The sequence below is a fragment of the Periplaneta americana genome, chromosome 9 (assembly GCF_040183065.1).
Source record: "Periplaneta americana isolate PAMFEO1 chromosome 9, P.americana_PAMFEO1_priV1, whole genome shotgun sequence".
NCBI lineage: Eukaryota > Metazoa > Arthropoda > Insecta > Blattodea > Blattidae > Periplaneta > Periplaneta americana.
Window position 1 is genome coordinate 168,254,038 of NC_091125.1, and position 14,865 is coordinate 168,268,902.

At 35.9% G+C, this 14,865-nt stretch overlaps 1 protein-coding gene across 1 annotated transcript in view; it reads left to right on the top strand.

The window, feature by feature from the left end:
• The window catches only part of LOC138706716 (ATP-dependent RNA helicase DHX33-like), a 38,264-nt gene extending 32,871 nt beyond the window's left edge, over window positions 1-5,393 (top strand). Inside the window, exon 13 of the mRNA XM_069836331.1 lies at window positions 4,819-5,393. Within this exon, the coding sequence (XP_069692432.1) occupies window positions 4,819-5,016 (198 nt within the window). The 3' untranslated portion in view covers window positions 5,017-5,393. The remainder of the gene's footprint in view (window positions 1-4,818) is intronic.
• Window positions 5,394-14,865: the final 9,472 nt, after the last annotated feature.

The window sequence follows — 14,865 nt, forward strand, 5'->3', positions numbered from 1 at the left end:
CAAAGTTCTTGATCCGTGTCCGTCCATGATCGGTTTACTATTGCTTCCGTTGAGTAGAACTCCAGCCATATCTCATTTCGTTTCTCTTCCCTTTCTTCCAATAATAATAATAATACCTCGGCATGACCCTACAGACAACAATGACGTCTTTCAGAATCCACGTCAAATCCAGAGCGGCAGCAGCTACAATGGCTATATACAATATCAGATCACTGAGTAGACTCTCCATAAGTTCAGCTATGGCACTCTTCAGAACGAAAATAGTCCCCATCCTCACCTACGGGATCGAGATAATATGGGAAAAACTGAATAAGACCGACCTTCGTACCTTAGAAGCAGTGAAAGCACAATTCCTGAAAGCCGCACTAGGCGTGTCTAAATACACACGCTGCAGACTAGTCTACGAGCTCGCAAAAGAGACGTTTCTGATAGAAGACCTGCGTCTAGAGTTCTCCCTACCTGCCACAAACTGTAATTGTTATGTAACCGCGTTCACTACATCGTATCGGACGCATCACCTCTTGGCAAATCCGTCCACATTTCTGGGATGGGCAACTTTTCCGATGCTTGCGATCATGGCCTTCTTTAATAAATCAATTTTAATTGGTCAACTGTTACTATTATGTTGTGCCATGTTCAGTGTCACGACAAAATGGCAGACGGAAAACTTATTTCGCTTGTAGAAAATTGCGAAGAATTATATAATTTGAGGTGTTCCCATTACAGTAATCAAGTTGTTTCTTGCAAATATATTATGTAACCAATATTTCTTTCGTTTCTTCCTCTTCAATTAAGACGCATGAAGCAATTACAAATTCTTATTCGCTAACAGACGTAATTAATAGTCCTAACCTCAACTCCTCTGCTTTCAGTAATGTCAATATCGTACGACGTCATGTTTTAAACAGCTGATAGGGGAATCCGATGAGGCGATGAGGTGGAGCCGTTACAGTGAACGCACTGCACTTAAAATATCCGTTGTGTGCGATTCGTATGAGGAGTGCGATACGATGTAGTGAACGGTTACCTTTACACTCCACCAGGTCATAAAATACACGAGCAGTGCTTACTATAAATTCTGAGCAGTGAACTATTTGGGATAGTCAGAACTTGAAACCAGATCAACAGATTGGTATCTCAGTTGCTCATTTATTCAGTTGTAGTGTGCAGAGATTTCATTCCTGATCGAATCAAACCAACATTACCCAATCTTATAGTAGAGCATATGGTAGCCACTGGTTCACCGTGGGGCAAAATAGGCTTTTAAATGGACGAAAATCGAAAAACCGAAGTCGCTGTTTCAATGAGAAACCAATGTACAACTATTCCATAATAATGTGGCCATTACACTTATAAATATTATTGTTAAAACCTTTTCTGGAAGTGAATAATTTCAAGGGAAAGATCGTTCTGGGGCCGGATATCGATCCCAGGACCCTTCGCTTAGCGCACGAATGCTCTACCAACTGAGCTACCCAGAAACTACAACCGACACTGTCCCAATTTTTCCCTTTTATATCCACACAATTCAACTGGGCTGACAAGGCGCCAGAAACCCAACTTCGAGTGCACACAAACTATTTGTGACTTGAATCGTGATTTTCTGTTAATGTACCTACAGTGACGTATATATTATGCAAATCTAGCTTTCAGGTAAAGCTCCCGTCCCCGAAACGATTTTTCCCTATTCCGGAAGTCTTTGTTAACACTCAGTTTGAGTAGTTATAATTTGTCTTGCAGAAATTTACTGTGAATTTCTTATAATGGATACTAATCTTCCTGGTGTGTATTTTCACACTCTGCTGTATTTGTTCGTAAATTTCTACTTTTAACATCAGGATTAAAAAAAAAAAGAATTACATGTTACATAATTTATCAATATTGAGAACTGGCGTTCTATTTGTCTTGAGTTACAAAAATTTGTACACATTTATGATAAGTCGTATAGTATAGAGGAAGGTCTTGGGTTCGTGATTACACAATTTTAATTAATATGCCTCTATGTGTCACAGCTCATTTAACTCAAAAATTTTTCAGGACAGCCACAATGGATCAGAATGCAAATCTGGCTGTAAGAAATTAATATCCCTCCTGTGTAACGGATTTTTTATGAAACTTTGTACAGACGTTATAGGTAGCATATAATATGTTTTGTGTACAAACTTCGGTTATGTTTGGATAAGAGGAACTACTTCTTTATAGAGCATGCATTTACATTAAATAACTTCTCTGCTATAAGTTATAACAAATTTTTATGAAACTTTGTACGGACGTTACAGGTAGCATATATTATGTTTTATCTACAAACTCTGAGAAGAAAGAGATATATATTAATTTAAACATTTCTTGACAGCTTTTTCTTAATACTTTATATTGGTTCTTTCTATTATCAAGTGTTCATGGGTTATATTGGTAAACATATCATTTGGCAATGCCCTAAAAGAAATTGTCGTTGGGGTAGCTCAAATGAAGGAATCATGAAAATCAAAATGAAAAATGTATTCCAGTAATTGCACTGATCTGCTGGGTGCATAGAAAATGTAATTTTTCTGTTGAAAGAATGCACTTTCTGTCTCAGTTTTGTTAAGGTGTGTAATGAAAGGAAAAAAATACTTCACTTCTGTACATTTGTGAGTTGGGCTAATTTGTAAGAAAAAATTATCCCATTAATTATCTTGCGCGATATTGCAACCCATTCTCACATTTTATGAATATAGCTGGATTTCTTTATTTGCATTTAGATTTTCCATTGACCAAATATTGGTATGCTGTAATTCATATATCCAGAAAGGTAAAACCTAAACTTCATTTATGAAAATGATGTGTCGAATAGGTCGTCTCCATGCTGACTCATGAATTTTTTAAACCATTTATAATAATAAACCTTATTTTCGTGGCCTCAGAATTTTAGCCTTATAGTGTGCAAAGCAATTCTTTTTTGTGTCCTGCAAAGACTGTCGCACTAATTTCCCTGTTGACTTGGAAGAACTTTTCAACATGCTATCCAAAATGTATAGTAATATTCCTTCTGTTGAAATAGGAAGCCACTCTCACTTCGCCAAACATATTTATTATGAAGTCACGTCAGGATCACTTTTAAAGATTTTTTTTTGTCATAGCTACCATCATCTCAGATAAATAAATTTCACTGTCAGCGTGCTTAATAGTACATTATGCAACGAGCCTATAATGGTAGTAATTAAGATGCTAGTATGTTTATGAAACGAGCGCGAGTTTCATAATTTTCATACGAGCGTCTTAATTACCATTATAGTCAAGTTTCATACGACTTTTTATGCTCGACCATATTTCTTACTTGAAATTATTCATAAGTATTCGTGTTATTCTTATCTGACTGAGGAGCGGAACTGACCTTGTGCAATACCTCGTAAATTGTGAGATGTGCGCAGACGCGAAAGTATTGATTTTTTCCGAGAAACAAATGTCGACATTGACCTTGATATAATCTGTTGTTGTTGTTTTCTAATGCCAGGCGTTTGACAATAAAGTCATTTGACCTCTTGCACTCCAATATTTGAAAATGGCAAGTTGTAGCCGATTTAAGTGAACACCATATTTTAATGTTTTGGTGGCTACTTCATTCACACACAACCCCCAGAATGTCTGGAGGACCACACCTGCTGGTGGTCGACGGGTCCATTGGACCTAGCTGGGAGATCTTGTTGATCACCAGCTTTCCCTCCTTAAGCCACTGGAGGACGATTTTAGTGCCATAGCAGGTCAGCACTAGGAACACAAAAGTAGAAAGAGGAGGAAGGAAAGTGAAATGAACCCCTAGGCCTCGAATGCTCTAATACCATCGGGGTCGAAGAAAGTAAGAGTTCAGTCAGAGGACTGGATAGGAAAGGGTAAAGAGGGAATTAGGTATTGGATAGAGGAAAATTATACCAAATTCAGTCATTAACTCATCAAGCTGACCAGTGCTAATGGATGACTAGCCCCTCCCTTTAGTTCAGCTTGTAAAATTATGCTTACTAACAGCTGCACCATGGGAAGGTAGGGATGGGACATTAGGTATTTGTCCAGGTTGGTTCCTTAAGGCCTTCAATGGGAAGGATTAATGGCTCTCCCCCCTGTATCCGACAGATACCCTTTTGCAGCCAATAATCTAGAGAGTAAAATAAACATTAATCTTGATATAACCTTGAAATTGAATTAGACATTGAAAAACGAGATGACAAATTGTATTTATTTGAATATTATTTACAATTAACGCTAATTATTATAGTAATAGAACTGACTTTATTTCAAATATAGGTGACTTATTGTTGTCTTTCGATTGGATATCCGAGAATAATCAATACTTCCGCTTTCATATTGCTACAATGGTATTTTCTGATTGGTGGAACACCTGAACTTTAATGAATAGGTGTACTTTAATGAGGTCCATTAAAGGGCTGCTACCAGGTGTATAATTACTACATTTCGGCATGGTCGAGCATAAAATAATAAATAACCACACTCCTTTGCCGAAATTCCATTTCTCACATTCATCATAAGCAATTTGTTGAAGCTCTGCCAAGTGAACTTTTATACAGGATGTGAATGATTGTATCACTTTTAGCTAATGCCAGAGATACTTTTCTAAAGCCCAGCAGTAAACCTTACATCACGAAAACAAAACATTAAAGATTTACCACACTGCACAATGTGCATTGCTGAAGTCAGTGCCAATAGAGTAAATGAAAAGAATCGAACTTCTCCTAAATGAATTTTAAGAGCAAGCATGCACACTTTTTTTAGAACTTTTAAAATACCCTACTGCTAACATCTGACCTACATAAAATCTCATTTCAGGTGGAATCCCGACAAGCAGTTGCAATCCATCCTTCATCTGTTCTTTTCGGAAGTCAGCCACATTGTGTTTTGTTTACTGAAGTTGTCCAGACTGGACGATGTTTTTTGCGACAGGTATCACAGATTGATCCCGAATGGTTGAGGGAAATTGTGCCGGAATATATGCGACAACATAGACTTTTATCCTGTGTTACGTAATTAGTGATAAGATAATATTATAATGCGTGATGGAAATAAATAAACTCTTCAGTTAAGAGTAACAGAAGTACAAAGTTCAAATAATGTAATTGTGACTTGCGCGATTAGTTCTTTTATCTTTATGTACCAACATTATAAGGTATAAAGGTTAATTTACCACCAGAGAGATGGTTGTATGATTAGAATGGAGTGATGGTGGAAAAAAATGGACAACAGGAGCTGACATATTCAGTAGAAATTGCACCATGGCCTTTTGTTCACCACAATTAATGTCAGAGGATCTGGCATCTATAAATAGGTTATATTTCTATGGATTTCTCTAATTCTTGCTTATGTTCAAGTGTACAGTAAAACTTAATTTATATGTTTTCCACTAATGCATTTTTCACACTTATTAGTTCCCTCCACCCCCCTAAGGTTCAGGCAAAATTCCTATACTTTCCATATTAGTTTATTTTGGATATACATTTTTCTTTTATTCGTTTCTTTTACACTTAAACGTTCTAAATCTCGAAATTAGGTTTGTCGTGAAAATGAACTCGAAAATAGAATACATGTTCATTGTTAAGATGCGACCCAAGCCACCGGCGTAGCTCACAAGCAAACGTTCTGATGGGTGGCAGATAAAAAAGTTAAATTTTTTTCTTCCATCATGTTAATATTGTCAAAAGAAGTGCTCATACAAATTTTGGCCACTCGACCGCAATTACGAGGCCGTCCAGAAAGTGATTTTTCCCTGGGATCGTTTATAGAAAACAGCACAATTTCATGGAAATATTTATTGAAACAGATACAGCAATTGTTGCGCTATTTGTCAACATATCCTCAACTGGATTTGAGACTTTTGTCATACCTTGGGACCAATTTTTGTGTCGTAGAAGTCAGCCGCCTCAGATCGGAACCGGCATTTGACTGCGTTTGGACCTCTCTCTGTCGATCCCATGATATGAGAAATGTCTCAATTCCGATAGAAAATAAGTTAAAAAATACTGCTCTGAAGATGGCCACAACACAGCGGTCGAAACGTCAGCCAATAACACCAAGACAACGCGGTAGAAGCCCTGAAGCTTATCCACACACCAAGTTAAAAAATAGCTCAACAATTGCTGTGTCTGTTCCAATAAATTTGTCCAATGAAATTGTGTCTTTTTTTTTTTGGTTAGAGGCCCCTGACGAACTTATTTTTTTATGGCCCTCGTAATTGCGGTCGAGTAGCCAAAACTTGTATAAGCACTTCTTTTGAGATTATTAACATGGTGGAAGAAAAAAATTAACTTTTTTATCTGCCTCCGTCAGAACGTTTGCTTGTCAGTCGGTTAAGGCTGTCTGAAATTGTGCTCGGGAGCGGGTTCGATCCCTGCTTGGGCTGATTACCTGGTTGGGTTTTTTCCGAGGTTTTCCCCAACCGTAAGGTGAATGCCAGGTAATCTATGGCGAATCCTCGGTCTCATCTCGCCAAATATCATTTCACTATCACCAATCTCATCGACACTAAAGTTGATACAGCGTCGTTAAATAACCAACTAAAAAAAAAAAGATGCGACCCACTTTGAAATTCGCGGAAATTCAAAGCTGTCCATGCTTGCCTTCAACAATTTTGTGTCCTTTAATTAAGCTGTTACTGCTTTAGAAACAGTGATACATTTTGTAACATACCTTGATGTGCCTGAAGAAATTATGGAACAGTTATTATCACAATTTGAGGACATATCCTAGAGCAAGCAGTATAAAATAACTGAACTTTTGTAAAATAATCACTTGTTATTAAATGAAGATCACACAGTGAGAACAAGTTAAGTCAGTTTCGTAAAATGTTCCGGATTGGAGTTTGAAATGTAATACATCAGCCAGCTTTGGCTCTCAGCAGTTAAGATTTCCTACAAATAATCTTACATTCTTCAAGAATATGTGTAATCAATTTGACTATTGTATTTAAGACTCAAAGATGGTTTAACTATAAAATTCTAAATTTTTCTTATGAAAATTTTATAAATTCCATCACAGTGTAATATGTTGTTGTTTTCTAATGCCAGGCGTTTGACAATAAAGTCATTTGACCTCTTGCACTCCAATATTTTTCAAAGATATTATCATGACCAGCCACTGAAGCACAGATTTTGAGGTGTTCCGAATCCATTTCTTGGTTTGAGTTGCACAATGGACAGTTAGGGGACTGATATATTCCAATTCTATGCAGGTGTTTGGCCAAACAATCATGGCCTGTTGCCAATCTAAATGCAGCTACAGACGATTTTCGTGGTAAATCGGGAATCAACTGTGGATTTTGATGCAGAGAGTTCCATTTTTTCCCTTGGGATTGTGTTATCAAATTTTGTTTGTTGAAGTCTAAGTATGTAGATTTAATAAATCTTTTCACAGAGTAATACGTAGATTTGGTAACAGGTTTGTAAGTAGCAGTGTAATATGGTATTAGAAATACCCCTCATTTCTCGTGAAAAACAACTGAATAGACTACGGTGGACTATAGTGGACTTTATGTTGTCAGCAAACAGCTGGATACATTAAGAAGATTGATTGATTATGAAAATTTTACTAAATTACTTAACTCACTCTTCCTGCATAGTCTTCAAAAGTTATTTCAGATGTTATTAAATGTCATTTCATTTGCCAACTTTATTGGTGAACGAATGTGGACAGTCAAGGCCAGAAGTAGAGACAGCTGGAATAAAATACTGAGGAAGGCTAGGACCCTCAATGGGTTATTGAGCCAATGATGATGATGATGATTAAATGTCATTTCAGTTATATGGTTTTCCCATTTGTGCCTTTTTTTCTTCTTCAGAACCATAAAAACGTATAAATGAAGTTCCACAGTACTATAGTCCACCTACAAAGGGATTATCAGTTCTCACTGTAAAGCAGCAGTGCTGACCACACGATACTCCTGTACTGGTTGGATAATCGTTTACCTCTGCCGAGGCATGTAGACGTGAGACTAGCAGTTGGTTTGTCAACCCTGGCCCTTCATGGACTGTCATAATAGCAGGTGTGAACAGAAATGAAGTGATGTTAGATCTTAATTAGGATTAATCACACTCAAGACAGACCAACAACACTAGTTAAAGAAAATTAATATACTGATGTCTTAGCTGGAACAAGTTGCTATCTTGAATGCTTCTAATTATTCTCAATTTCCATCTGTGGTTATAATGTATGCAACAGTAGAAGCTGTGGTTTGCAAGATCAAAGCAGCCTGAAAGAATGCTACTTTTCTTTTTATGTTGCCTCATAGGGGTACACATTCCCGGTTGGGGCAAGTTACCTGCTTGAGGTTTTTTCCGGGGTTTTCCCTCAACCCAATATGAGCAAATGCTGGGTGATTTTCGGTGCTGGACCCAGACTCATTTCACCAGCATTATCACCTTCATCACATTCAGATGCTAAATAACCTTAGATGTTGATAAAGCGTCGTAAAATAACCTACTAAAAAAATCATAGAGGTACAGAGTGAGTCAGCGTCAGCGGAAAGTTGTATGCGTAGTAACTGCTGTGCCATCGCAGTGATCAGACCTCTTGCTCGCGTACGTTTCGTGTTTAGCTACGTAAACACGTTCACACAGTGAAGGTGCAGCTGTATACCGTACATTGGAGTGCAGTAATGTGTCCATTGTGAAATATAGCCTTCAACAACGAGTGTTTGTTCACAACAACTTTGTGAAATACGAATATTGGAGGACAGTTGTAACAAACTTCCGTCAATCATTCCCTGATTCACGAGAGCCTTCTAAAGCAATGATTTACAATTTAGTGAAGGTGGAATCCTGGGAAACGAGAATGCGGATGCTTTAGCAAAGAAGGGCAGCACTGCTACTTACAGACCTGTTACTAAATCTACGTATTACTCTGTGAAGAGATTTATTAAATCTACATACTTAGACTTCAACAAACAAAATTTGATAACTCAATCCCAAGGGAAAAAATGGAACTCTCTGCATCATAATCCACAGTTAATTCCCGATTTACCACGAAAATCTCTGTAGCTGCATTTAGATTGGCAACAGGCCATGACTGTTTGGCCAAACACCTGCGTAGAATTGGAATATATCAGTCCCCTAACTGCCCATTGTGCAACTCAAACCAAGAAATGGATTCGGAACACCTCAAAATCTGTGCTTCAGTGGCTGACCACGATAATATCTTTGAAAAATATTGGAGTGCAAGAGGTTAAATGACTTTATTGTCAAACGCCTGGCATTAGAGAACAACAACAACAATTTAGTGAAGGAATTTCGTACAACTGGATCAGTATTGGATAAGAAACGAACATGTGTGAAGAGTGTTCTCACTGAGGAGATGTTAGATGAAACTGGCCACCAACTAGAGAGAAGTCCTACGACATTATCCCGCTGTGTAGCTCAGCAGGTAGGGGTGTCACAGTCTTCAGTGATAAGAGGTAAGAAACAATTAAAATTAAAACCTTACAAAATTCCTGTAGTTCAGAGGTTAACGGAACCCAATTTTGAGAGCAGACTTAAGTTTTGCATGTGGAGATATGCAGCCTGCCAGATATCATAAGGACGTCATTTCGAACATGAATATTGTGAATATGGTAAGTACATAACACAATACTAACCACAAAAGCGTGGTAGTGTCATTACGTATGAATCAGCTGCCGTGGGTGCGGTTAGGAGTCTACCCCTGGCTGGTTCACCTTGTATATAAATCTCTTGTATATTTTTTTTTATTATTAACAGGAACATGTATGGTACATAAGTGTCAGCTTTAAAAGGCTTTTACTTTAACAGATAGTTAACAAGCAGGAACATTTATATTTTTAATTGAGGTGACCGATCTTGACGGTAGTTATTATTTTATACTCTTGTTGCCAGGGCTCTTATCAGAGGATTGGGGTGGTACAGCAAGTCCTTATGAAAGTTTTCTGTAAATTTCTGTATAATGTCGTAGAATGATTCTATTTCAAGCATGTCTTGTAGTTGTTTATTGGTGGTTCTATAGTCTGCACCAGTGATAGTTAGGGATACTTTTCTCTGTATAGCATGAAGACGTCTGATAATTTGGAATTTTGCATTGCTCCAGATTTCGCAGCCATAGGTCATTTGGAGGTCTTATAACAGAAGTGTAAAGTATATATTATTTTAATGTACCGAAGTACATATGATATTTCCATGCAGATATTCTGCATCATCATACGATGAAAGAGTAATGGAACGGAGAAAAATTCTCTCCGGCGCCAGGATTTGAACCCGGGTTTTCAGCTCCCGGTGCCAGAGAGAATTTTTCTCCGTTCCATTACTCTTTCATCGTATGATGGCGCAGAATATCTGCATGGAAATATCATATGTACTTCGGTACATTAAAATAATATATATGATGTGCGTAAATCACTTTGTGATTTAAGACGGCGCTTATTCCGTCGGATCCCGGCCAACTAGTCACTCATAACGAGTGCACCTCAGCACATGTGTGGACGTCAGTCCTATGTTCATAGACATCTATGACGTAGTGCAGAGGGCGGCCACTAGAGGGAACCCAAGAGTTGGAACTTAATCTGAGACGATTCTGTCCGACGCTGGGGTGGGTATCCGGTGTGGCTTAGTGGATAAAGCATCAGCACGTAGAACTGAAAACCCGGGTTCAAATCCCAGCGCCGGAGAGAATTTTTCTCCGTTCCATTACTCTTTCATCGTAAGAAGTGTAAAGGATTTTTTTCGAGGGAAGTCTGATGTAAGGTGACTTCAACAATGGATATAGATGAATGAATCTGGCTAATGCTTTGTTACGAGCTGCTTCAACATGGTGATGAAATCGAACTTGTTTATCAAGTGTGACGCCGAGGTATTTTACAGATTGTTTATAGTAAATATCTTCGGAGAAGAGATTGAGGTGATCTGGTATTTTTGGCTTTCTTCTGGTAAAAATGATGGCTTGAATTTTACTTATATTAACTTTTATTCTCCAGTTTCTTAGCCACATTTCCAATATTTTGAGTTGTTTTTGCATGGTACGTTGTGCGATGTTGATTGAAATGTCACTGGTGAAGTAGGTGGTGTCATCTGCGTATAATCCCATATTGCATTCACAATCAATGGAATATCATGTACATAAACTGAATATAAATGCGGTGCTAAGACGGAACCCTGTGGAACTCCGGCTTTGATATTGATAATGTGCCATTCATTTTGACTTGAAAAGTTCTATCTGTTAAGAAACTATGTATTAGGTGAATAAGGCTATCATCTATTGACAGTTTAATTAATTTGAATAAAAGACCCGAGTGCCAAACTGTGTCAAAAGCATATGCTTTATCCAGAAATGTAGCTATTGTATGTTGGCCGGCTTGAAAGTTATTTGTATATAGGCGTACATGTTAGCAAATGGCTTATAAAGACCTCTAAGCTATTGCTGAGACTGATAATTTAGATGTGAAACACAGAAACAATAAGTTTCATATTTGTAATGCATTTTATTTTCTTGTACATGTACTCATTATGAGAGTCAGTATATTAATTTGATACAGTGCTGTAATAATGTGTTTTATCTTTTACTGGTCCTTCTCATTTTCATGTTCTATGATAATTTGCATTCTGTGTAAGTTTTTTTTGACAATATGCTGCAAAATTATTTCCATTTAACATATAAGCCTACATTGTTAACAATACTGATGCTCTGCTATTACAGTGCTTTTTAGTACAAAACTTAGAAGTTTTCTGATGTAGAACGATATGACTCTTACAAAATGAAGAATTAGAGTTATCAAATTTTTTTTTAATATGTGAATAGTATATGAAGGGTACACAGGAAAAACGATCAAGGTCCATCAAAAATCGAAATTGAGTTAATAATGCTATCTTATAGTGGAAAAGAAGTACTATCATGTGGTCTAGCTAGTAATAAGAAATCATCGTTCTTGACATTCCACTACGTCAATTTCTATTAAGTACACACATAACAAAGTATTAAATGCTTAAACTTTAAAATTCGTTTTTCTCGAAACTTTCTAAAATGGACCTTGATCGTTATTCCCGTGTACTCTTCATGTGTTAACATAAAATTTGAGGAAGACTATATTTCAACAATTTTTTTCTTAATGACTTTAGAAAATAAAGGACAGCAGAATATTATGTCCACAGTTTTACTCTTACTAACTTCATTATAGTCCTTGCCAAACTTAGTCGGCCTCAGTCACACCATTCTCCAGACTCATGGCTGACCCAAAACATAATAAATCATACATTGTGTGCCTGTCAGTTATGCAGTGTTGCCACGTTTTCTTCCTCAAGCTAAATGAGCAATGAGTGTTGAGTAAACTGCATTTAACCAAGTCCTAAAAATGTTTGACATTGTACACTACACTTAATTTACAACACTACTAAAGAACCTATCTTAATGACATTCAATATCCAACTGAACCTCTACAACATAAGACGTCTTAATACAAGTACCGTATGAAATAGAATTGTGGCAACGTCATATTTGAAATACTACAGCCATTAAAGTATGGTTACTTGCATAAATATTAACATTTGCTGCAAGATTATGCTGCCCTCTCTACTCTGACTGAAGCCATCTAAATCTGGTGAGGAGATTATATTTTCATATATATATTCATTAATTTCATTAGAGTGCAGGTTGTTTTCACATTGAAGTTGTTTTGCTGACTATGTGAAACGTATTTATGTTATTGAGAGAGAGAGAGAGAGAGAGAGAGAGAGAGTGGAATTTGAAAATAATTTATTTTTCTTCAAAATATATTATGAATAAAAATGGTTTATATTTATTCTTATTCTGTTTCCTTCATTTCATTTTGAGTGTACATGTTATGTAAAATCCACAGATTTTTTTTAAATATTAAAGTGTGTTTGTTATGTTCTTTGGCATACACAATAACTTTAGACGAAGACGAAAGTTACACATAGATAGACTGTATAATATTTTGTGTTTTCTCTGTCACAGTTTTAGTTTGTGTTACTTTTCTTCAATCCATTTCCAGAATTTTGATTCGACGAATTTTCTGGAACAACTGATTATCTTATCCTCTTTCAAAACATCTCCAATTTCATTACCCCACTTCCAAATACTGTATAAAAGAGAGAGAAATTTTCTAGCACCAGGGATGAAGTCTAAAAGAGACGTGATACAGTTTTGAACAATCGTAAAGATAGTTTCGTACAAAGACACCAAGTTTCTGCCACCAGTATATTTGTCATTCCCTTTTTGACCGTCATTTTGGCTAGACTTCACTTGGATGTATTTCCAGTTGTTCATACTATAACTGAATTCGTCTTTCACACTGTCTGATGGGTTATAATACATCACATCACTTCCTCGTAGATGTGTGTTCTCATCATTTACTGCATTTTTCATTACTGTTGCTACAAATTTGTCTAAGAATTTTTGCATTTGCAATATATTGTTTGATACTTCCATTAATTGTGTGGTAACAGTTTTGTTGTCCTTAATTGATTCTTTCTTTGCTTGCTTAAATCTTTCCCGTAACCTCTTGTTGAAATCTCTACCTAAACAGATGGCTAATTCAGTTTCGTGTTTATATGCACGATACACTGATAGTATGTATTTCACAAAATACTTAATTATACTCAAGAACGTACTTCCAAGTCCAGTGTCTTGTGTGGAGTTTCTTTTGTTGATTCTGTGAGGAGTTTGTGTAATTTTCATTTGTTTATAAACTTCGTAAAGGAAAGTTTGCCTTAGAGTATGAGATGTATTTATTTTCTGCGACATATTATTCTGAATATATATTACATGGTAACTCGGTCTGGAAATAAATATTAACAAAATTAACATGTGATTTACATCAAAGAATGTAAATTACTCTTTACAAAAATTATTATGAAATGTCTTTACAAATTCATACTTACGGAGAGCTGTAATCAAAGGTTATGTTGTTTACTGATGTTGCCTTTGGAGTATAATACTTAAAAAGAGATAAGTATGATTTCGTAAAAAATATTATACTTATTGTAGCTATTAAAAATTCTAGTATCTTCCCTGAAATAAGAGATTAAAATAGAATTAGAAAATATATACAGTACATTTATGCATTAGATTACATTACAAATGATTAAGAGAATTATTTAAACTTCGATATCCTCCCACATCTCATATGGAACTCTTGTCTGATATGTGTTTCATTATTTCATTATCAAAGTGAGAGATAGAATAACTTTACAAATATACTTATGACACATATAAGCATTAATTTTATTATTCCATAGGTACACATTTTTTATTGCTTACATAATTATTTGTTTTCTATGTTTGTTAAAATAATGTTTATGTGCCATGTTAATTTTCATTTGTTTTTATTTACATAAACAATGATGCATAATGAAACCAACACAAAAAATTATCAGTTATCTTCATACACAATCCACACTATATTCACGTTGGTTTGGAGTATTTATTAAAGAATTTATTCAGGACTGATTTAGAAACATGTTAAACGAATTATTCTTGCACCAAAAACGGAACTATATATATATATATATATATATATATATATATATATATAATATAATATAAAATATAACATTTTTCAGTAGGGAAAAAAAAAACACATTTATTCATCCTATGGCAGCCGTACTTATGAGACTGTGAATTCTTGCATTTTCGAAACAAAGAAATATAATTACATATAGGAGATTTTATTATTTGCTGTATCACTATTTAAGTTATTTAAATCAATAAATATGTCACATAGGAGTTGTTGCAGGAACAACGACGATATAACATGTCATTCGTTAATAAAAAATATTTGAGGAAAGTCTGTGTGCCTCTTGTTGAGATAATGTTTTGCATTGCTGTGGTGTGAGAAACTAGAGGATGAGTTTCTGACAATGTTGTTTG